The 24,766-nt window shown below is 37.9% G+C and overlaps 1 protein-coding gene across 1 annotated transcript; it reads right to left on the minus strand.

The window, feature by feature from the left end:
• Positions 1 to 3,714: 3,714 nt before the first annotated feature.
• Arcn1 (archain 1) lies at positions 3,715 to 24,616 on the minus strand. Its single transcript, NM_001184862.1, is given in 10 exon segments — positions 3,715 to 5,035; positions 5,520 to 5,724; positions 10,062 to 10,173; positions 11,772 to 11,919; positions 17,688 to 17,853; positions 18,456 to 18,620; positions 19,986 to 20,194; positions 20,554 to 20,733; positions 23,878 to 24,141; positions 24,509 to 24,616. Coding segments are annotated over 10 exon segments (1,542 nt in total). The 5' UTR covers positions 24,512 to 24,616; the 3' UTR covers positions 3,715 to 4,945.
• Positions 24,617 to 24,766: the final 150 nt, after the last annotated feature.

Raw genomic sequence — 24,766 nt, forward strand, 5'->3', positions numbered from 1 at the left:
AACACACTACCATTGCGAGGACAAATAGTCTCAATATTTGGAAAAAAAGCCAGTTTGTTGTAATACATCATGTGTGTGGATTGCAAGCAGAGAATTAGCATGTTCCGGGGACTAACAAACACACTACCATTGCGAGGAGGACAAATATCCCAATATTTGGCAAAAAAAGCCAGTTTGTTGAAACACATCATGTCTGTGGATTGCAAATAGAGAATCAGCATGTTCCGGGGACTAACAAACACACTACCATTTCGAGGACAAATAGTCCCAATATTTGGAAAAAAGCCAGTTTGTTGTGATACATCATGTGTGTGGATTGCAAGTAGAGAATCAGCATGTTCCGGGGACTAACAAACACACTACCATTGCGAGGACAAATAGTCCCAATATTTGGAAAAAAGCCAGTTTGTTGTAATACATAATGTGTGTGGATTGCAAGTAGAGAATTAGCATGTTCCGGGGACTAACAAACACACTACCATTGCGAGGACAAATAGTTCCAATATTTGAAAAAAAAACAGTTTGTTGTAATACATCACGTGTGTGGATTGCAAGTAGAGAATCAGCATGTTCCGGGGACTAACAAACACACTACCATTGCGAGGAGGACAAATATCCCAATATTTGGCAAAAAAAGCCAGTTTGTTGAAACACATCATGTCTGTGGATTGCAAATAGAGAATCAGCATGTTCCGGGGACTAACAAACACACTACCATTTCGAGGACAAATAGTCCCAATATTTGGAAAAAAGCCAGTTTGTTGTGATACATCATGTGTGTGGATTGCAAGTAGAGAATCAGCATGTTCCGGGGACTAACAAACACACTACCATTGCGAGGACAAATAGTCCCAATATTTGGAAAAAAGCCAGTTTGTTGTAATACATCACGTGTGTGGATTGCAAGTAGAGAATCAGCATGTTCCGGGGACTAACAAACACACTACCATTGCGCGGACAAATAGTCCCAATATTTGGAAAAAAGCCAGTTTGTTGTAATACATCATGTGTGTGGATTGCAAGTAGAGAATTAGCATGTTCCGGGGACGAACAAACACACTACCATTGCGAGGACAAATAGTCCCAATATTTGGAAAAAAGCCAGTTTGTTGTAATACATCATGTGTGTGGATTGCAAGTAGAGAATTAGCATGTTCCGGGGACTAACAAACACACTACCATTGCGAGGACAAATAGTTCCAATTTTTGGAAAAAAAAACAGTTTGTTGTAATACATCACGTGTGTGGATTGCAAGTAGAGAATTAGCATGTTCCGGGGACTACCAAACACACTACCATTGCGAGGACAAATAGTCCCAATATTTGGAAAAAAGCCAGTTTGTTGTGATACATCATGTGTGTGGATTGCAAGTAGAGAATCAGCATGTTCCGGGGACTAACAAACACACTACCATTGCGAGGACAAATAGTCCCAATATTTGGAAAAAAGCCAGTTTGTTGTAATACATCATGTGTGTGGATTGCAAGTAGAGAATTAGCATGTTCCGGTGACTAACAAACACACTACCATTGCGAGGACAAATAGTTCCAATATTTAGAAAAAAACCAGTTTGTTGTTATACATCACGTGTGTGGATTGCAAGTAGAGAATCAGCATGTTCCGGGGACTAACAAACACACTACCATTGCGAGGACAAATAGTTCCAATATTAAAAAAAAACAGTTTGTTGTAATACATCACGTGTGTGGATTGCAAGTAGAGAATTAGCATGTTCCGGGGACTAACAAACACACTACCATTGCGAGGACAAATAGTCCCAATATTTGGAAAAAAGCTAGTTTGTTGTAATACATCATGTGTGTGGATTGCAAGTAGAGAATTAGCATGTTTCTGGGACTAACAAACACACTACCATTGCGAGGACAAATAGTCCCAATATTTGGAAAAAAGCCAGTTTGTTGTAATACATCATGTGTGTGGATTGCAAGTAGAGAATCAGCATGTACCGAGGACTAACAAACACACTACCATTGCGAGGACAAATAGTCCCAATATTTAGACAAATTTATTAATTATTAATATAATATAGAATAAACAGACTGAACACAGTTAATTAATAAGCTGCTAAGCTAATTATCTAAGTTTCAATTTGTTGGAAAAAGCTTTTACTATGATACTGAAATTCGTATGCAAATTAGCTAATTCATTTGCACATATTAATTATTAGATATTAATCTATACAAACACTGTGCATGTACTAAGTTTCAATGCACTGAAGGAAAATGTTACATTACAAACAAAACGTGATAAAAAAATGTATTAGTATATATGAATTAATTACAAAACTATTATCAGGCAATCAACTTACACATGTTATGGTGAGGAATAAACAAGCTGAAATAATTAATTAGTATAAAATTAGCTAATTAATTTACACATACTAATTAGAAGCTGTTATTATATGTTGATCTACACACTCGGCAATCATGAACCAAGTTTCAATGAATGTGTGCAAACAAATGCAAAGATACAAATGCTTAGACAATTATTATGCTAATTATCTAAACCATGCATAGGTTTGTAAATATAATCCAGTATATGCATTGGTTCAAGCAGAATATAGTAACCCTGTGCCAAGTTTAATTTCAATCTAGCCAGTGGTTCTTGAGATCAGTGGAACAAGATTTGAAACACAAACGGAAGGAAGATGGACGGACAGACATATTTGCAGCATTAGCTTCTGTTTGTGCTCTGCAAATAATCTTTATAATGCTGTAATCCTGTGTGTTAACAAATGATTAACATTTGTTCAAATGATGTGCTGATGTCAGAATGAAATGACAATACAAGATACTCTTGAAATAAACCAGTATAGGTATAACTTATCAGGGGCACATTTACCAGATATCTGGTAGGTCACACTCAAATAAACAGTACACAGTCTCACAGTGCACAGCAAGAAAGTCAGACAGTCATATTATTTATTCAGTAAAAATAGACTTATCAGACCACAACTTACAGTACCCCCAAGGCACACATACTAGAATATCTTGTCCTGGGGCTATATTTTTTTTGGAAATTAGTAGCCCAACCAGACTACCAGAGTTTTTTTAAAATCTTATTTTATAAAACTAGTAATATCTATTGACACAACACTGACTTTGGAAATTACAGAAGTAAGGTTTCAAACAAAACAAAATAAAAGCAATCATAGCACACACACACGCGCACACACACGCGCACGCGCACGCGCACACACACACACACACACACACACACTGAAAAGACTCCCATTATGTGCTTCGCACATGGGAGTCAAAAACACCAAATAGTTTGACTTTTCAATAATATATATTTATTACATTGCCAACCCCTCTGTTACTTTCACATTTATGAAGACAAATGTTTTTTTTCCACAACACATAATGAAATATACAAGAAAACCAATACATGGTGATTTGAGACTGGCAAAAATGTTCCTACACCAGGTGTGCAATGAAGTTTCTACACTGCTTTTGTACAATGCCAACTTACAAATAAGTGTAAAATCCCAATGCAGTTTTTATAATTTAAATGTTGGAGTGAATGTGAATGTTGAATACAAGCCAAACATAATTTACTAAAGTAACTAAATCATATTATTCAAAGTGTTTTGGATGCTGCAAAGATAGTTTGACATCAATGACTTGTTTAGAAACAGTTTTCTTCTCGTTTCAAAAATGACAGATTGTTATAATTACAAATTTGGCCACATTGTGTTTGCAGTCATAATTTGCATTACAATAACAAACATGCATGGGGAAAGAGACACAATGAAATGTCAAATTTTCCTTATCATAGTTTCTTCAAGCACTGTGCTTCGATCATCTGACTTTCATACACCCATTCCAGCATACCAGTAATTGGTGTACGAAATACACCTTCCTTTGGTGGGAAGGAATTTCACAGTATCGATGTCGACAGCGAGTGAAATGCTTCAATGTGAATAGCATGAAATTTCATGTGACGCGAGAATAAATTACAGATTTGAGTAATTCAGTGAACCCATCTACTAGAGCTCTAAAACAAGTCCCGTCCAGTCCCGTCCCGTATCGTATCATATCGTTCTGTCATCAAGTTGAGCAAGATACAAATGATACATCTCCCAGCATGTAAATCCTGAACTAATGAATACTATCCAAAATTATTTTTCAAGTTTAAAAACACCCAGAAAAATAGTTGCCTCAAGAACAATTGCTTCCTTTCTTTTAGAAAATAATTGTTGGTCAATTCAGGTAAATTCAAAAACTTGAAGAAAAAAAAAAAAAAGGTCCGAGCCATAAGCTACAATATTTACAATAATCGAGTTGATGTATTTTTAGCATGGTTTCAATTTATACCAGAATATATTTCGGACCAGTTGAGATGCAGACATGTACATTTCTAAAGAGATAAATTACCAGAGTTAAACTGGTTTTAGCAATGTCCAACTAAAAAAAAACGTAAAACATTAGTGTCTGCGTACCAACTGTTGTGCTGATTTGTATGGTACAAGTTCAGTTTTACACAAGTTTAAAATACTATGGAGTTCAGATACAATAATGAAGATCGCTATGTTTTCAACTGTACCATTCCCAGTCATATGGCACAGCTAAGCTCAATGACTTGGCACCACTCCCCACAGACAAACAATGCAGCAAGTCTCAATTCAATCTCCAAGTCTTTCACAAAGTCAGAATTAAGACTTTTATTTTCAGCGCAAAAGGATTGTATAAAAGCTTTCCAAGTCAAGAGAAATTAATGAAAAGTATAACGAGAATGTTGTTGATGATCAGACTTTTGATGACATTTCTTCCAAACCGAACCCACACCACATAACCTATCCTAATTCATTTACTTCACATCACAATATATGTGAGTACTGTGTAAAATAAGAAACCTGGAGACGAAAACTGAGACGTGTTTAATGGCTGATGATATTATGATAGTCTAATTTGATCTATTTTACACTACTTCATATTTGTCTACAAAAAATGCTACATCTGAGGAATATTTAACAGATCTTTGTTCATCTACCATGCTGACATCAGCAACCTGTTAAGAAAACACACAACAATAAGTTACAGACATTGACCTTGGTATGATGTCATATACATAGATATCATTGTATCCCAGAGAAACACGAACCATAAACACATCAAATGGGAGCAACATCAAAAACAGAAACAAAATGTCATTAACCCACTGAATACCATTTCCCACCACAAAACATTTTTTATAATTTCTGAGTTAATGTTGGACTAAATAGTTTTGTGTTGTCCTCAATTGCCAAAAAAAATATGTGGGTTAAATTTTAGTAATGATGACATTTGTTGAATTTAGCAATCACATTGATAGCGTTCAAGAAGTTGATAGTGTTGATAATGTGCACAGAATATATTGCAAGTTCCAATTAATTTTCTCATCAGGATTCACTACATGAAAATGCTGACAACTATTCCTGGTTGGCTGAGATGCCCAATGCGACAACTGATATTTTCCTCCCAGAATCTTCAGATCATATACAAGGAGCACTTACCTCAATCCCACAGAAAGATTTCCTTGATACAAAGTTGACATTAATTGGAAAGAAATCATTGGGATGTCCAGCTATACTGAATTCTAAAGTGCCAGTCTTATTATTTACATCAATTACTGGTAGTGACCATTCTAATATATTATGACGATGATTATGATGATAATTGCCATCTATTTCACCAATTATTGGTGCACCAACACCAGATCTATAAAAACAGAGAGAATATTTTACAGTCATATGTCATTTTTTTCCCCCAGTGTTTTATTTTTTCCTCCAAATGTCTGTCTGAAATTACTTGCATTATCCATGAAGACACATGCACACAAAGATCAACCATTCATTTAAGAAAGGAATGATGCTCTTCTCTAATGGTTGACTGTAGTATTTCAAGCACAGTGAAAGACACTTCTCTCAGACTCTTCTGGATTCAAGTATGTTTTTATTACCACAAATCATATCTACATCCAAAATTATCATCCTAGTAAGAATTATGAAATTATTTTAATTACTAAAAGTATGCAGTTAACTACAATTTATAAATGAAATTGAGACTGAATGCAGACTACCATCATCACTATATCATATAGAATGGCGTCATCTCAGTTGCAGCATGCAGTTTTATCAACTCGATTGAAACTTGCCATCTACAGCAGTATCATCTCAATGCTAATCAGAGTATCTAATTGCTTTCATGCATAACAGCAATTTGGTGGTTTGTTCACAGACTCAAAGATCATTGCAGCATGGCTCTACAAGATGCTGTTGTAGTGTAGTGAAGGAAGCATGGCTCTACAAGATGCTGTTGTAGTGAAGGAAGCATGACTCTACAAGATGCTGTTGTAGTGTAGTGAAGGAAGCATGGCTCTAGAAGATGCTGTTGTAGTGAAGGAAGCATGACTCTACAAGATGCTGTTGTAGTGTAGGAAGCATGACTCTACAAGATGCTGTTGTAGTGAAGGAAGCATGACTCTACAAGATGCTATTGTAGTGAAGGAAGCATGGCTCTACAAGATGCTGTTGTAGTGAAGGAAGCATGGCTCTACAAGATGCTATTGTAGTGAAGGAAGCACGACTCTACAAGATGCTGTTGTAGTGTAGTGAAGGAAGCATGGCTCTAGAAGATGCTGTTGTAGTGAAGGAAGCATGACTCTACAAGATGCTGTTGTAGTGAAGGAAGCACGACTCTACAAGATGCTGTTGTAGTGTAGTGAAGGAAGCACGACTCTACAAGATGATGTTGGAGTGAAGGAAGCATTCAAATTAGGCAACTGTACATGCAGTAAATTATGTTACACTAACATTATTGCATCTTATTTGATATAACTTTGTTTCAGTTGACATTAGCTAAGGAATCCTGGTTTCATACATATGAAAGGGGGACTGCTACACTTGGTGGAATGAAAAATACACACTCGGGCTTCCACAACCATTTGCCATTTTGCCAAAGGCTACATTTATTGGTAAGTGACTATGCAATAATAACATTTGCTAAATTCTTTAGTGTATTACTTTTCTATGGTTGGCTGGAATCACATGACAACACAGTGACTTGGTGACCAGTTGAGAGGGAATCCAGCTTCTTGAACCATGCACTAAATAAATAGGTGCAGCATGCATATACAATTTGAAATCAATTCTAGCATCTACAATGCCATCATTTACAGCCACCTGTGTTCAGCATGAGAGTGAATTTGACTAATGCAGTGTTTGCAAGACAATGGTGGTTGTGTTTGCAAGCGATGGTGGTTGTGTTTGCAAGACAATGCTGGTTGTGTTTGCAAGACAATGGTGGTTGTGTTTGCAAGACAATGGTGGTTGTGTTTGCAAGACAATGGTGGTTGTGTTTGCAAGACAATGGTGGTTGTGTTTGCAAGACAATGCTGGTTGTGTTTGCAAGACAATGGTGGTTGTGTTTGCAAGACAATGGTGGTTGTGTTTGCAAGACAATGGTGGTTGTGTTTGCAAGTCAATGCTGGTTGTGTTTGCAAGACAATGCTGGTTGTGTTTGCAAGACAATGCTGGTTGTGCTTGCAAGACAATGCTGGTTGTGTTTGCAAGACAATGCTAGTTGTGTTTGCGAGACAATGCTGGTTGTGTTTTGAGACAATGCTGGTTGTGTTTTGAGACAATGCTGGTTGTGTTTGCGAGACAATGCTGGTTGTGTTTGCGAGACAATGCTGGTTGTGTTTGCGAGACAATGCTGGTTGTGTTTGCGAGACAATGCTGGTTGTGTTTGCAGGACAATGCTGGTTGTGTTTGCAAGACAATGCTGGTTGTGTTTGCAAGACAATGCTGGTTGTGTTTGCAAGACAGTGCTGGTTGTGTTTGCAAGACAGTGCTGGTTGTGTTTGCAAGACAATGCTGGTTGTGTTTGCAAGACAATGCTGGTTGTGTTTGCAAGACAATGCTGGCTGTGTTTGCAAGACAATGCTGGTTGTGTTTGCAAGACAATGCTGGTTGTGTTTGCAAGACAATGCTGGTTGTGTTTGCAAGACAATGGTGGTTGTGTTTGCAAGACAATGGTGGTTGTGTTTGCAAGACAATGGTGGTTGTGTTTGCAAGACAATGGTGGTTGTGTTTGCAAGACGATGGTGGTTGTGTTTGCAAGACGATGGTGGTTGTGTTTGCAAGACGATGGTGGTTGTGTTTGCAAGACGATGGTGGTTGTGTTTGCAAGACAATGCTGGTTGTGTTTGCAAGACAATGCTGGTTGTGTTTGCAAGACAATGGTGGCTGTGTTTGCAAGACAATGCTGGTTGTGTTTGCAAGACAATGGTGGTTGTGTTTGCAAGACGATGGTGGTTATGTTTGCAAGACAATGGTGGCTGTGTTTGCAAGACAATGGTGGTTGTGTTTGCAAGACAATGCTGGTTGTGTTTGCAAGACAATGCTGGTTGTGTTTGCAAGACAATGCTGGTTGTGTTTGCAAGACAATGCTGGTTGTGTTTGCAAGACAATGGTGGTTGTGTTTGCAAGACGATGGTGGTTATGTTTGCAAGACAGTGGTGGTTGTGTTTGCAAGACAATGTTAGTTGTTTTTGAAAGACAATGGTGGTTGTGTTTGCAAGACAATGGTGGCTGTGTTTGCAAGACAATGGTGGCTGTGTTTGCAAGACAATGGTGGTTGTGTTTGCAAGACAATGGTGGCTGTGTTTGCAAGACAGTGGTGGTTGTGTTTGCAAGACAATGTTAGTTGTTTTTGAAAGACAATGGTGGCTGTGTTTGCAAGACAATGGTGGTTGTGTTTGCAAGACAATGCTGGTTGTGTTTGCAAGACAATGCTGGTTGTGTTTGCAAGACAATGGTGGTTGTGTTTGCAAGACGATGGTGGTTATGTTTGCAAGACAGTGGTGGTTGTGTTTGCAAGACAGTGGTGGTTGTGGCAGCAAGACAATGTTAGTTGTTTTTGCAAGACAATGGTGGTTGTGTTTGCAAGACAATGCAGGGCATTAGTCTCCATGCACCATACTGTCATGGCATGCAATATTTCACTTACTTCTGTCTAAATATCAGAAGAAATCATGAAATGAGAATCAGTGATCAGTAAAGTAGAACACTAACAATGATGGTGAGGGCGCTATGATAATGATTTTCTGAATAGCAGCATACAACAATCTGAATATAAAAACTATGTAACAAACAGTACAAACCAGCTCAAGGTACCATATATGCAGGTTTTACTAAGTTTTATTTTAGATCAACAGACAGTACTATAGCGTATCTGTGTAGGGCAGAGTTTTTCATCAGTTTAGAAAGTATTCACATCAATGAGTACTTGAGAAAATGGCATCAAGTATTTTGTTTCCCTTATACCACATTTGCTATTAGAATCGCATCTTTGATAGCAGTGCATTAAAACATTACTTATTTCGACCACTGTAATTCATGTAAATGTGTGTGCGAAAGTTTTAGAACACTGATTTTGTATCTGCCATGATTTTTGTATCACCTTTTGACCTATCGTTGTGTCCTTTGACCTGATAGGTCAAGATGCCATTACCGAATCAGAATACCAAGTGGTACTCCAAATAGCATTCAAATATTTGCAATACACATTACGAAAATAAAATATTAATTATCAAAGTTACAGTATAATCCAATGGCGATGAATGTTTTTTAAGATGCAATTAGCACTTCTTTAAAAATGAAAAGAGTAAGGAAATAGTTTTTAGCTGTCATGACGATATTAAACAGATGAAATATAGTTTACACATTCATGCAACAAATCTGCTGGACTTTTTTTACCGTGTCGTTTTCATAATCTGTATTTCAATTTATTTTGACGAGAATGATGCAGAAGTCATTATAAAAAGTGTGTCCAAGTTTTGACATGTGTTGTCACGTTGCATATCAAACGTGGAGTGGTATGACGACTGCAGTGGTTCAACAGCAATAATCTAATCAAGCACACATTCTAATAAACGACTGTCAAGTAGAAAATCCAAAGTTTCTCATAAAACCTATCCACCGACGATTATGTCAACATAGTCGTTACATCAACTCAATATGTAATCTCTAAATATTTTAGTAGGTGATACTTACGGGAGAGGGATAGCAAAGGAGACATCTTGTAATTCTAGATCATCCTGTTCTAAAGTATATTCCATATTAACGTCACACCCACCTTCACTGTTTTCCGATGGCCAGCAGTTTACTTGATAAAGAGTAAACATAGAATTATTATGACAAAAAATACATAATTTATTCTCAATAAAAATTTTTATGACAAAGTTCTACAATTTCATTATCTTTCCTGATACATGAACATCTGTCTCACTAATTTTAAACATTTACAGCACAAAATATTTCATAAAACATAGTTGAACTCTGGTGACAAGTTTTGGGGTTGAACCAACAGTGGGGAATCAGTCTACCGAATGTCCTTTAAAGATGTAAATATCTTACAAAAACATTGGTGCCTTATTTGTTTAATTATTTTAAGGGACATAATTTCCAGCTTTATTCAAAGTAATTCAGATATTTTAGTATAAAAACAAATGCCTCATCTGCATTTAGACGTGAATAGATTCATAAATCATGCAAGATAACAGAAAATCTTAGCTGGCTTTTGTCCAAGTATTTTGTACAGGTGTCTGTCAAAAATTAATGATTCACTGAGACAAATATGAACTGCCTTATTATATTCATTGTGTGACTACTGTATTATATGAAAAGTAAAACAAAAACACCCTTTATGAATAGCTATCATGTTGCAAGCTCTGCTTTGTATGCAAATCAACTTAAATAGTTAGCTGGTGTCCAGTGGAGGAAGAAGTCAACAGTACTGTTGCCTCCTGAGAATCTACATCTTCAAACAATGCAATCTTTGAAGTGCGTTTTTAAACCAGTATTATAAAACCTCTATCATTCTGTTCTAATAGCTGAAACATATTCCTGTGAGTTTTCATTCGTCGAATGAACTGTTTGTCAAATACAGAATACATGTACATATATTTTAGAACAATTTTCTTTTTAAAATGTGGATGAAATGTTTTGCTTTTTATGTATTTTTTATGTATTGTTTTTGATTTGATAATTTTGAACTAAACAGATTTTCTATTAGCTTCAGATCTTGATCAAAGTTTGGCACCCAGTTCATAGGAGTGCTTATATTGATTTTCTGACATCTTGTTTTCTGTAAAGATTTTATTGGTAGGTTTGCAAATGTGTATCAGACTGTGCAATCTCTCCATGAGTTGGTTTTGAAATCCAGTATGGGATTCTGAGATACATTACCAAGGATATTATTACAAGATAAATCATTTGCTTCATTGAACACATACAACAATGCATATTTCCACTGAGATCAGTGACTTTTGATGTGTATCACCAGTGATCAGTCAAGTAGAAACAGTCAAAATATTTTATCAGATTTTCTCAATTTTTGCATGATATTTCCATACAGGACATTGTTGTTCAAACGCGGGGAAGACTTTATATTGATGAATAAGGTGACCAAGTTTGATGAAGTTTGGAATAGAATTAATAAAGTTATTATGCACACAATAACAATTATTTACGATGACGACAACGACAACGCCGGAAAATATAATACTGTATTTGTTTTATTAGAAGCACATCTCTAATAGAAGAACATATAAATCGCATTAGTTGTCATAGAAACACCTCTGTAATTTACATAAGTGTATGCACTACAATAGAGCAAATACAGTTACATTTTTTAAGATTCAAAGAAACAAGCATTACAACATGGATTGAAGTAGAGCTCTACTTATAGTAGTGTATACTTACTTGATAATGGCATATAGGAGTCATCCTGTGTTTGCAGTCTCCATTTTAAGACTCCTACATCATTATTTAATGGGAATGGTTTGGCGGGATTCTTCATTCCAATGGAAGAGTTGGCTGCAAACAGCTTTTTGTCAACATTGGGATGTGTCTAAAATAGCAGAATGTATATCAAGAATACACAAATAAGTTCATGCCACTCAACAGCTTGGTATAAAATAAGCAGCCTCTCGGCTGCGATTGCTCCGCTGTCAGCAAGGCACATTTCAATTAAAGAACTGAAGATATCATTAGAAAATGAACAATATGTTTAGTATGTATAGCAATCGGACTTGCCGTTTTCAACAAGAATTCAAAAATATCACTTTTTACCAAAAATGACATAAATATTCACCAAAATTAGGGAATTTAAGATATCATCACGAAATGAACAATCTCAGAAAGGTCCACATGTAGCATCTATACATGTATATGTAATATCAAAGCAATTGGACTATTTGTTTTTAACAAGAAGTCAAAAATATCACTATTTACCAAAAATTACAAAAATATTCACCAAATTAGAGAATTGAGGATATCATCACAAAATGAACAAATCTGAGAAAGGGCCACATGTAGTACCTATATATGTAATATCAAAGCAATTGGACTTTTGGTTTTCAAAAAAAAGTCGAAAATATCACTTTTTACCAAAAAAATGACAAAAATATTCACCAAAATTAGAGAATTGAAGATATCATCATGAAATGAACAATCTAAGAGGTCTACCCCAGGTACATACACACCAAGTATCAAAGCATTCAGACTTGTAGTTTTAAAAAAAAGTAGAAAACGTAAAACATTGACAGGACAACGACGGACGCCTACGGACAATCACTCGTATGATAAGCTCCGCTCGACAAAGTCAACAGTGGAGCTAATAAAACATTATGTATAATGATGGAGCATAGACACTATTGGTGAAATACAAAGAAAATCAAGATGTTTTCTGTACATGTACCATCTTGGTTGTGATGTGCATGTAGTTCTGATTTTTACATTATTCAAAAAATTAGCCTCCAAATTGATGCATGTCTGAATATATTAAAAACAGTTGCTAAAAACCCATGTGATCTTTCCCATGCTAACAGAATATACTAACAAGTATGCCACACAATTGTAGGATATTTAGTGTAGAAAGATGTTGGTCTTGTTAATTTTACAGGCTGCCCAGTGTATTTATAAGGCTTATACAACATTCTACAGAGTATGTCTACATGCATGCTTATTTTATTCTTCCATTACAAACATTGATTATTTCTGAATTCGTTGATTTGTTATGAAATGCAAGTAAAATTAAGCTATATTGTAAGCTCTATTAAAAGAGCAACTCCAATAGAAGTGCACATAAACCAAAAATCACTTTTGCTAAAATCCATCTATTTTGGTTTTTATATGAATTGATAAAATTTGTACAATTGTGGGTTAAGTAGTGAGCTGCATTTTCACCAGGGCCAAAATATCTATGGCCAAAACATAGACCCTTCAAAAACCCCATAGCTGAATCAATTGTGAACGAAAAGTCTAGGTCAAAATAACTATGGCCAAATGGATCTTTCCAAAACCTCACAGCTGAATCAATTGTGAACGAAAAGTCTAGGTCAAAATAACTATGGCCAAATGGATCTTTCCAAAACCCCACAGCTGAATTAATTGTGAACGAAAAGTCTAGGTCAAAATAACTATGGCCAAATGGATCTTTCCAAAACCCCACAGCTGAATCAATTGTGAACGAAAAGTCTAGGCCAAAATAACTATGGCCAAATGGATCTTTCCAAAACCTCACAGCTGAATCAATTGTGAACGAAAAGTCTAGGTCAAAATAACTATGGCCAAATGGATCTTTCCAAAACCCCACAGCTGAATCAATTGTGAACGAAAAGTCTAGGTCAAAATAACTATGGCCAAATGGATCTTTCCAAAACCTCACAGCTGAATCAATTGTGAACGAAAAGTCTAGGTCAAAATAACTATGGCCAAATGGATCTTTCCAAAACCCCACAGCTGAATTAATTGTGAACGAAAAGTCTAGGTCAAAATAACTATGGCCAAATGGATCTTTCTAAAACCCCACAGCTGAATCAATTGTGAACGAAAAGTCTAGGCCGAAATAACTATGGCCAAAACATAGACCCTTCTAAAACCCCACAGCTGAATCAATTGTGAACGAAAAGTCTAGGCCGAAATAACTATGGCCAAATGGATCTTTCCAAAACCTCACAGCTGAATCAATTGTGAACGAAAAGTCTAGGTCAAAATAACTATAGCCAAATGGATCTTTCCAAAACCCCACAGCTGAATCAATTGTGAACGAAAAGTCTAGGCCAAAATAACTATGGCCAAATGGATCTTTCCAAAACCTCACAGCTGAATCAATTGTGAACGAAAAGTCTAGGTCAAAATAACTATAGCCAAATGGATCTTTCCAAAACCCCACAGCTGAATCAATTGTGAACGAAAAGTCTAGGCGGCAATAACTATGGCCAAATGGATCTTTCCAAAACCCCACAGCTGCAATAATTGTGAAGAGAGAGTCAAAACTGAAATGTCCATTTTCGAAACATCAGTCCACATTGCCATGACAGTGAAATGTACATTTGAGTGTTAGCATCCTTCATAGCATTTATCCTAAAAGCTATACTTAATGAAATTAGGCGAGGGTTCTCCGAACCCGCCTATTCACATAGTTCATACCCACCATAGACTCCGGTCAGTCAAAATGACTATTTTGAACTGTAGGCAGAGTCAGACACCGATAGGTGGAGAGTTTTTCCGAGCAAACAGAAAAAAAGGAGAATGATGAAAAACTTTTCCTCAGTCCGGGATGAAAACACACCCAAAAACCTAAGTTAAGACCCAAGAAGGGTGGTGTCTTACCTTGCCTGTGCTGTCCCCGAAGCAAGAAGCCAATGCTGCTGTGGTGACAGGGTTCGGTGTGCCCGAGAAAGCTAGACCCAAGCTGAACTCGTTGGTGATAAGCTTGAAGAAGGACGGAAACAGTTCGCATGAGGGCGTAGGTCGACAGAAGCGAAACCTGGGAGCTTCCAGGAAGTGCTAGTGGAACAGACAATCTGCCCGCAAAAATGCAGAGACTGACTTATCGCCTATGCGCAGAGGCCCCTGCAGTCGTTCGGGCTGGGTCAGCAAACAAGGCCTGACCCGCTACGACGGGGCCTAACCTGAAGAGACCCTGCTCAATAGATTGGGTGTCTCCTAGGTAGTAGTTGATGAAGACGTTCTGCGTTCTCCAGACGCCTGCCCTCAGAATGTGTTTGAGGGGGGCACCTGACGCTAGCGCTAGTGAGTTAGCAATCGCACGGACCTCATGTTCTTGTACTTGGTGTCTCTGCAAGGTCTGTGTTGAGGGGGATAGTGTATTATAGACCTCCAGTACAGTCGCAGTAATCCACCTGGGGATGGAAGTCGGGGAAACCGGCTTATCCCGCTTGTCAGGGCCGTAACACAAAAACATGTGTTTGGTTCCCCATCTAGAAAACCTGGTATGGTTCTCATAGCAACTCGGCGCTCGGACCGGGCGGAGAAGCAATTCCTCCTGGTCTTCCGGACTGACAATATTTGCCAGTCGGGGGATGACGATCGGTTGAGGATCGTGTCCTGGGATTTGGTTCTAGGCGAGTAAAAATGTCGCCTGGTCTAGGAGGCTGGTGCGTTCTGCCTCCAAGGTCACCAGAGTGCTGGGCACGCATAATAATGCGCTCAAGCAACTCTGCCCTCAGGGCTAGATGGGTCGTCCTCAATTGGCAAAGACACCCATGGAACGTGGCTATCCCCCTTTGCCCGGTTTGCCAAATTCGTGGTACCGGGGTCTGGGGAAGGAGCCTTGGAATCCGGTTGGGGGCGTTTTGGTCTCATCCCACGCTATGGGGTCTGATCCCGAGACACACCGACCGGGTAGCGTTTGGTCCAGTGGGAAGAGTTGCCTAATGTTATCCCTACCCGGGGGCCTTAAGCATTACATCCTCCGCGGCTGACCAACGCCGCCCATCAACACTGTTTGTGTGCTCTGCGCCCCACTCCGCACTCAGACGAACAGGGGAGAGATGTGCCGACGGGGTTGCTTTGGATCCTGACGCCTGTGATCCCATAAGTGTTGAAGCCACCTTAGGTGGTCACTTTAGGATCAAGGGTGGGGGTATATACATCGTATCACTGGGGTCGATGATACTCCGCCTCACCCCAAAAGCGTGGCTCATCGAGTCATACAGATGGAAGACTCTGAGGGACCGCCCGGAGTACTGGCTGTATCCAACGCGAGCGAACTGCGTCTCCTTTAACTTAAAATATGTGAGAGGGAGCGTGTTTGACTGTGCATCTCATGACAGGGTCGGTTCCTTCTGGGGACGCCCGTGGGTCGGTAAGAAAGTAGTCAAAACCCACAGCGGGGACCGGACACAAGGATAAATTCGTTACCGTTGTACTGTTACCGCGTGACGAACCCTAGCTGGCTGGAAGTGGGGGGGGTCAACGCGTGCCCTGCCCTGAAAGCCCTGCCCCGAGATCGGAGACTTGGCTGCCAGCACCCCGTTGGCATTCAGTGCCCGCGGATCCAGAGAAGGACCGGTGCAATTAGCCTGAGCCTCGGCCACCCCCCAAAATAGTGGGAGAGTCGTGACTGGGAACGGGGGTTCCCCGGAAGAGACGTGTTTGAATGCAAACATGCTTTCGTGTCTCTTCCTGCTTGCCCACCGAGGGGACACAGTGGAGACAGCTCGCTCCGACTGCGTCTGATCTACCCGGCCTGCCAGGGAAGAAAATTGCCCCGACAGTCCTTCGACCAAAGCCCTCAACTCGGAGGCAAACTCGGCGCCGTGCGAGAAAGGGTCCACGAAGAGACCCGCAACGGGCCCCATAGGAGGAAAGCCTCCAGGGGCACCGCCTCGCTGCAGCCGGTAAAATCGGGTAAAAAACACCGCCTGAAAAAACAGACTGTGAGGATGCCCTCCGATCAGCGGGGGAGACTGAGAAAATATCGGTACTTCCGCCGTCGGGCCTCTTACTCGACGTCCCGGTACATGAAGTACCGGTAGCCGAGCGCGAGGACTTTCCACTCATGCAAAACACGCAACTCACTTTAACCGATTTGTTTACTGGACACGCGACCTTGCTCTGAAAGAAAATCTCAGGCCTCAAAACTCCAGTGAAAAAAACACGCTTTCACGCAAAAAAAACCCGGAACCCACACGTAGCCACGACAAAGCATCTCGGATGCGGGTTCTATGCTGGTAGATTCTGAATAAACCACTGTACGGTCGGCTCGAAAGACGAGGAGACCGGAAGAAAAAGGCAGCGAGCCTTGGAGCTGTCATTACATCGATATATTGCTAAATACATTAAAAATAAAAGACAACATGCATGAGGGAGACGAATTACAGTTGTAAAAGGTGCCGCCATGAAATCAACATGTGATTACGTAGTGGCGCCGGATTTTGATTTCTTTGCTGTGAAAAATACTACACGCAAAGGGGAAAACGACACGAGGGTAAAAAAAAAGACAAGGAAAACTTATCCTACCAGCTACCATGTCGGATGCCGAGCAGCGGCAACAACCCAAGCTATAAATCCGGACAGGAAAAAAAGCAGGCGATCCAGCAGAGCTCGCTAGATTTCATCTCCACTCGAGGCGGAGAGAAATTAAGAGTGAAGGACGGCTACCTGTGGCGCTGCCAGGTGGCCTCGGTCACGTGGGTTCGTGACGTAAGGGGTAAAAGAATCTTGAGGTCATGGGGCTTCCCCTGACCTGGATTCTATCTCTCCGTCACCGGCAGAATCGCTGATTAATGCCTACAGTTCAAAATAGTCATTTTGACTGACCGGAGTCTATGGTGGGTAATTGAACGTAGTGAATAGATTCAAACGCACCTGCAGTTGAGCTCCTTTTGTATTGTTATTATTGATAGCTATTTTAATTCTACCAAACTGTTCATCTGATATCCTAAGCAGCACTAAACCATGTACTTCCATGTTATGTAAGCCACCATCTCGTCCAACTGTTAATGAGATCTTCTCCTCCACTCTTACATGGACACTGGCAAATGAGAAATACTCAAGTTAAACGAGGTTGACATTAACGGTATAAATGGCATTGACAAACTGGTGTAAGGTAACTGCTTAAAAGCTGATGAAAAACAACTTTGGAATTTAAAGGGCACTGCATGTAACAGCCACATTGGAAAATGAGATGATTTTGATTGTTTAGGCCATGTGTTTAGGGTTCATTAAAAACTTTACATAGACTGCAATAACTTTAGCCTTGCTCACAAATGCTGATAAACACAGGATTAGATCGCTTATTACTTAATGTGTTCTGTTCATACATGTACATTGCAGTGGCTTGACATTCATACCTATTCAGTCTTTATTCACCTGACATAGAGGACACTGTATTAACCCTGAGACTTTGTTCATACAGGGTCGAGACCAGCCCTCCGGCGCTAAACTAAATTAAATCAAGATTAAGTCAAATATGTTTTTCAAAAGTAGGTTAAAATTAATTCCTGGTCAAATCCTACATTTTGCATTAAGTGTGAACACCATATTTGTATTCTTAGTAATCAATACATCAAAATGATTGTACAAATATAATCCAGCTTCATAATAATTTTCACAGAATTCGAAAAAAATATTCACCTTTCTGTGTTACTGACAGGAGTAGTTGTTTTCACCACATTGGCGGACTGTCTGGATTTATTAGGACTGATAACATCTTCACCTTCTGTTCGTAGTTTATCAACAAAACTATCCACATCTTTGCTTCGACTTCCAAGCTTCATAGCCCGACCTGATCCAATTGGTCTAAAACAAAATAAATATTTAGTATTTAATTTCAAATTACGATAAAGTCCATACAAAGATTTAAGTGGAAGCTAAACACATTTTAGTTGAAGTTTCTCAATTTCAGGTTTCTGGGTGTTATCTCAGGAAATCACTGTAACGCAGATGAGACAAACACAGCAATATAAAACAAAGCACTGTGGCAGTATCACCACACTGTATCTTTAGAAGAACACAGTATATTAGCTTAAGGCAACCTTTAGAACAAATACAGCACTTTAATATGAGGGGAGTCATCACATGCATATACGACAGACAGCCCTATTGTGTCATTGTTTACAAACGTCCACCCATGATCCATGCTTTTAGTATGCGTTTTTATTGTTGCTTGGGAATCACTTACTGGGACATTTTAACTAGTTACATTTAAAATTTAATGCTTACCCTAAACATTTTTTGGTCAAACATGAAAAAAATGGTACAAAATCACACACAAGACATAAATTGGACAGACTATTACCCAGAATTTTCAATAAACTTGAAAGATTTTAATGCAAACGAACATGGACGACCAGATAATTTGAACCACAGAGTATAACATGATAGTTAAATGGATACAAACACAGATGTTTGGATTCAATGTAATATTCAGACGACACAAACAGACACTTTTATCACTAATAACGGCAACACAGAAGAATCTTCTTTGGGATTAACAATACAATACAGACACCATCATGTAATCTGTAACAGCCCTGCAATGACACCATGCTGTGACAATATGTTGTATTGGATTCAAACATTTCAATGTAATGTAATGTTATAGTTTGTAAAACTAATACAACTGTAATGAATGCAATTGTTGATTCTAGAATTACTGGATTATTTCTATCTCTATATTGCCAGTATAAACTCTGTATTTGCTCTATTAAGAGTGCATTTCGAATATAATTGCATGTGAATCATAACGATTTTAGAAGCCAATAAATTATGAAAATCAGCAAAATAATTAGGTGGTTGAATTTTTACAGTAGGCAAAATTGTTTATGATAATTCTTTTGACCATAAACACAACACTGAGATTTATGCCAGCATATGCGCTACTAAAAGAGCACACACAATAATCTAAAACATATTTGTAAAATAAATGTATTTGTAAATGTGGGATATCTGATCTGGTTTGAATTATGGCATGTCATCACTTGAAAATAGTTATTTTCGAAATAGAGACTACTACATTTGTGGGTTCCTATGTGTCTTGATACAACTCTAATTGTGGTGTGAAACCTATAAGCCAAAACTCAAATTAAGAATTCATTGATTGCTAGCCCAGTGAGAAAACTGTTGAATCATGATATTTTATAACTGAAACACAAATCAACTTACTTGGTAGGAATGGATGATGCCTTATGTATCTCACTATGAGAGGCAGAATCACCAATCATAGGTATGGCCATATCTGAACTTTTACTTGAACTTCCAAATCCTGAAAACCCTGATGATCGAATTTTACCCATCTTTTCAGCTTCTCGTCTGCGTTGTTGTAATTCTTTGGCTTTTCGCCTCATCTCGATATTAGCCTCCCTTTCTTGTGTCTGAAATATGTAAAAAAAGTTATGAGTTGTTATGACATTACCCTCTTCACCGATGTAACAAAATATAAAAATAGAAGCAGACAATAGGTAATACAGACAGATAAAAATGACACAAAGTAACCAATAGTGAGTTGTCCAAAACTCTGATTATGTAAATTCATGGATATAAAGCAATGACTAATATAGCCTTTAGTTTTCAGAGTTTTACTTCAAACAAGATAGTGCCCAGGCTATTATTCTGTTTCAACACTACTACTACATACTTGGATTATGAAAGAAGAAAATTTAAATATTTTGTAAAAATTCTAGTTTATTTTAAAATGGAAAAAAAAGTTGATGCTAAGGGAAAATTACTTTACCTGTCTGACAGCTTGGAAAACCTTCTCTTCATGCGAGTCCATCTCTGTAAATGTTCGTATTTGTGCTAAATTGACATTCTCTCGATAGCCAAGTGCTACAATCTCATCAAAGGCAAAGATTAGTTCAAATGAGTGGTCCAAGATTTCACACTCTTCCATCAAACGGCAGTATTCAGGAATCTGAAATACACATTTGGAACAGGAGGGTCAATTTAACCTTTTTACCACCAGTTCCCTCTTTTTATCACAAAATCGTCCAGTTTATAGCCTGCAGAAGATTGGGACAAAAATCTTTTGAGTAAAAACTGAAAATTGCCTCAAATTTTGTCTGTTGACTCTAAAATTGGGGTTCATTTTCACAAATATTGAAAAATATTAGACAAAAATGCCAAAAAATGTAATGATCAAGTCTTGCGATGAAAAGGTTAAGAACAAATAAATGAACATAATAAAGGGGTATCTTACCTAAACCCATTCTTTACAAGGTCTGGCAGAAACTTATAATACAAAAAAAACTACTAGATCATCTTTTTTTTGAGTAAATAAAAGTGTGCCTTCCAAGCCAATATGACGACGCTCCACTGACGCACAAAGATTTGCTGTGATACAACTAGTTGTGCTAATTCCCTGGCGCTTCATTGACGCAGTAAATTGTATATTGATATAATAATAACTTCATAGAAGACAGGGGCCACAACATTTTTTAATGGGGCTTAAGTAACATACAATTTTTCTTAATGGGGCTTAAGTCATACAGTAACATACAATTTTTCTTAATGGGGCTTAAGTCATACAGTAACATACAATTTTTTTTAATGGGGCTTAAGTCATACAGTAACATACAATTTTTTTTAATGGGGCTTAAGTCATACAGTAACATACAATTTTTTTTAATGGGGCTTAAGTCATACAGTAACATACAATTTTTTTTAATGGGGCTTAAGTCATACAGTAACATACAATTTTTTTTAATGGGGCTTAAGTCATACAGTAACATACAATTTTTTTTAATGGGGCTTAAGTCATACAGTAACATACAATTTTTTTTCTTCTTGAGGACTGACCTCCTTAACAGTCAAAAAGCTGATTTGGGAAATTCTATTTTGACAAAATCAGTCCTGTTAGAGGACATACTGGTAAATAAACAGTACCGTTAAAATCCTATTATAAACCGCATACCTAATAGTAACCGCACCCCAGATTTCGGCTTCAGTGTTAAAGAGTTCTCAACAAAAATTGAAAACATGAAAAGTACCTATTTACTAACCGCACCCCCAATTCAACAAGACCGTGACTGACTTTGTTTCAACCAGCTGGTACATTGTTCCTAATCCTATTCAAGTTTTCGACAAAGAGCTGTTATCACCGAAAAACTGTTAAATGCTTTTTTAATGCTCAGTTTATCTTTCGAAAACAACTAATTTCTTAATTTAAAAAAAAAAGTCACGTCGTTTTTCCATGGAAATCAAAGCCAAAAGATCGCACGACATTATCGGTAAATCTCTTCCGGGTTTCGTTCACCATGAAGTCGGTGACCTGTCATTAACATATTTAAATGAACCAAGGTAATTTGAACACGTGGGCACCATCCAGCATTTTGATTGGTTAATTAGCGACTTGACCTATTTGGTCAAGTAACGTCTCGTGTGCATTTAAACTACATGGCGGATGTCTTATTGCATCGATCGTTTACATGTGACCGAAATAATTCGCTTACGGTGAAATTAAGTTGAATTTTACTTGTATTTGATAACAATTCAACGAATTTATTTTTCGTGCGTTATTATAATCACTACTGAGTAATAATCAACAATTTCAACACTTCGAAAACAAGTAAGTTATTCACTTATGAGCCGAAGCATGGCCGGATTGCGTTACCGTACCCACGGTACCGTACTTTTGCTTATTTTTATTTGAAACTCCTGTCAAAATATAATTTCCGTTACGAAGAAAATTAAACAAATAAATGCATATTACACTAAAAATACAGAGTATTTTTTTTTTCATGTGAACAGTTTTTTTGTGACGTGACGCTTATCACTCTTCCCAGACATCTAAATTGGAATCACCCTTATATTCAAAAGATGTATAGTGTATTGTTTGTTTTGTGCAAGTGATGTGGGAAAAAATGACCATGCCCATTTAGTGATTGTAATATGTATGTAATAGAAACCGCACCCCGAACTTGAGCTGTTGATCCCAATTTTTTATTTGATACATTGTAATATAAACCGCGGTTTATAATAGGATTTTAATGGTATTGATCAATGTGTTTAAGACAAAACACAATGGCAATTCAAAGATAAATTTAGTTTAAAATCAATGGGAAAAAGCAGGTTAAGCTATTACATCAGAGCATGGATGTACTACCAAAGGATGAACCACTGAGTTTAGAAGATTAAAAAAGCACTTGAGAAAGTTTACTTTTGGTGTAATAATGTGTTAAAAACCTCTTCAAACTGTTGTCTTACCAATAAACATACAGATAAGACATGATAAAACAAGATCAAAGTATTTGGATGAGTCTTGCCGTCATTAAAAGGGGTGTGTACATCGTGTGAAAATGTTATATTTCATACCATTTTACAATTTCACTGCACATTCAAAAACAGCGACCGACAAGTATGCGCAGTTCCCCCCCACTTGACAGGTGACCTTTCAAACACCGGAAATAAATCAGATTGACAGAAATTTGTTGACGATCGGGAAGTTACAGTACTTTCTTAGTGGTTTTTGAAATTTTTGCTTTAATTTTTTGCTTTAATTTTTTATTTAATTTTTTATCAACTTTACATTGATTTGCAACAAACAAATTTAATATCAGAACCAAATGTTTATTATTGTTTTTTACCGTGGTCGACGTTAGTGATAGCACAAGATAGCAGGTTTAAAACATGCCGTCAACTTGCTGCATTTTTGTTAATCTGATTTCACTTTCAGCAGTAATGAGCTCCACTCCACGACTACTTTGTTAGGGAAAAATGTCACATAACCACGTGATGACCCGTATGTGCCGAACGACTTCGAGAACTGTTGAACGCACTGTGTAAACAGACTTGGGGATCACCGGCTACGCGATTACAATCTTAAGCATAATTAGAAGTAAACATCAGTGTTTATTTATTACTTCAAAATAATCAGTGGCAAAACAAATAGATCAAAGGAAATTGGTCAGTGGTTCATCCTTTGGTAGGACATCCATGATCAGAGTAAATTGACATTACTTTTCAACAAGTTTCTTTCATTTGTAACCCTGTGATCTGATACATGTACCAGAAATAATTAAATAATTATTTTCAAAACAAAAATCTAAAATTCACTTACCACCCGGGAAAACAATCTGAGGGTCTCAAGATCTTCTAAAATATTACTGGCTTTTGTAGTGATCAGCAGCATGTACAGCTTCTCAATAGGTTGGTAGACATACCTGACGCTTTCAGTTTCTACAAACGTATGTTGTTTCCCAGTATTCATCAACTTAGGGAAAGCAGAGAGGAGACCTTCTACGCGGGACCTGGTCATCTCAACGAATTGTCGAGACAAGATGGGTTTCCCCGACTTGGTACAAACAGCAGCTGCTAGCAGTACCTGTAGAAGAAAATAATAAAAATATATAAATTAAATACGGTTCTCTCCGATCCCAATTCACACAGCTTTTCAATTAAAGGAGGCAGTGCTGTTTGTAATCAAATTTAAATCGCAATGTTGTCAGGAGAACGATCAGCTGTGACTATTAACAATGACAGTGGTAACGAGGTGAGTTAGACATCTTCATTTCGCGAGCAAGATGTTTATTAACAACAAATCGAGGAAATGTCAGGTAAGAAACTTTAGCCAAGGGGGTCGCCATGTTGGAAATTTCTTCAGCGAGTGATGATGTACAAAGTCTGCAAAGAACGTTAAGTTAACTGCCTCAAACAATCGTGTTATACCATAGAAAAATTATACAACTCACCATAGTTACGTCTTTTCTGTATTTGCTAGAATCCAAAGACGAATCCTTTAATGTACTAGTCGTTTCTCCTCAGTGTATGTCGAACCGGCCACGTACACATGGATGATGACAAACCTTCCGCTACACGCGGAGTGATACATCAACTATAAAATACTCTGACTCAGTTGTAATATGCTGCTTTTGTAATTTTGTACAAAACGTGTTTATTTATATATGAACAAGACAAGTGAGACTGTTTTGGAAATATATTGCCATAAT

The sequence above is a fragment of the Saccoglossus kowalevskii genome, chromosome 5 (assembly GCF_978046115.1).
Source record: "Saccoglossus kowalevskii chromosome 5, keSacKowa6.1, whole genome shotgun sequence".
NCBI lineage: Eukaryota > Metazoa > Hemichordata > Enteropneusta > Harrimaniidae > Saccoglossus > Saccoglossus kowalevskii.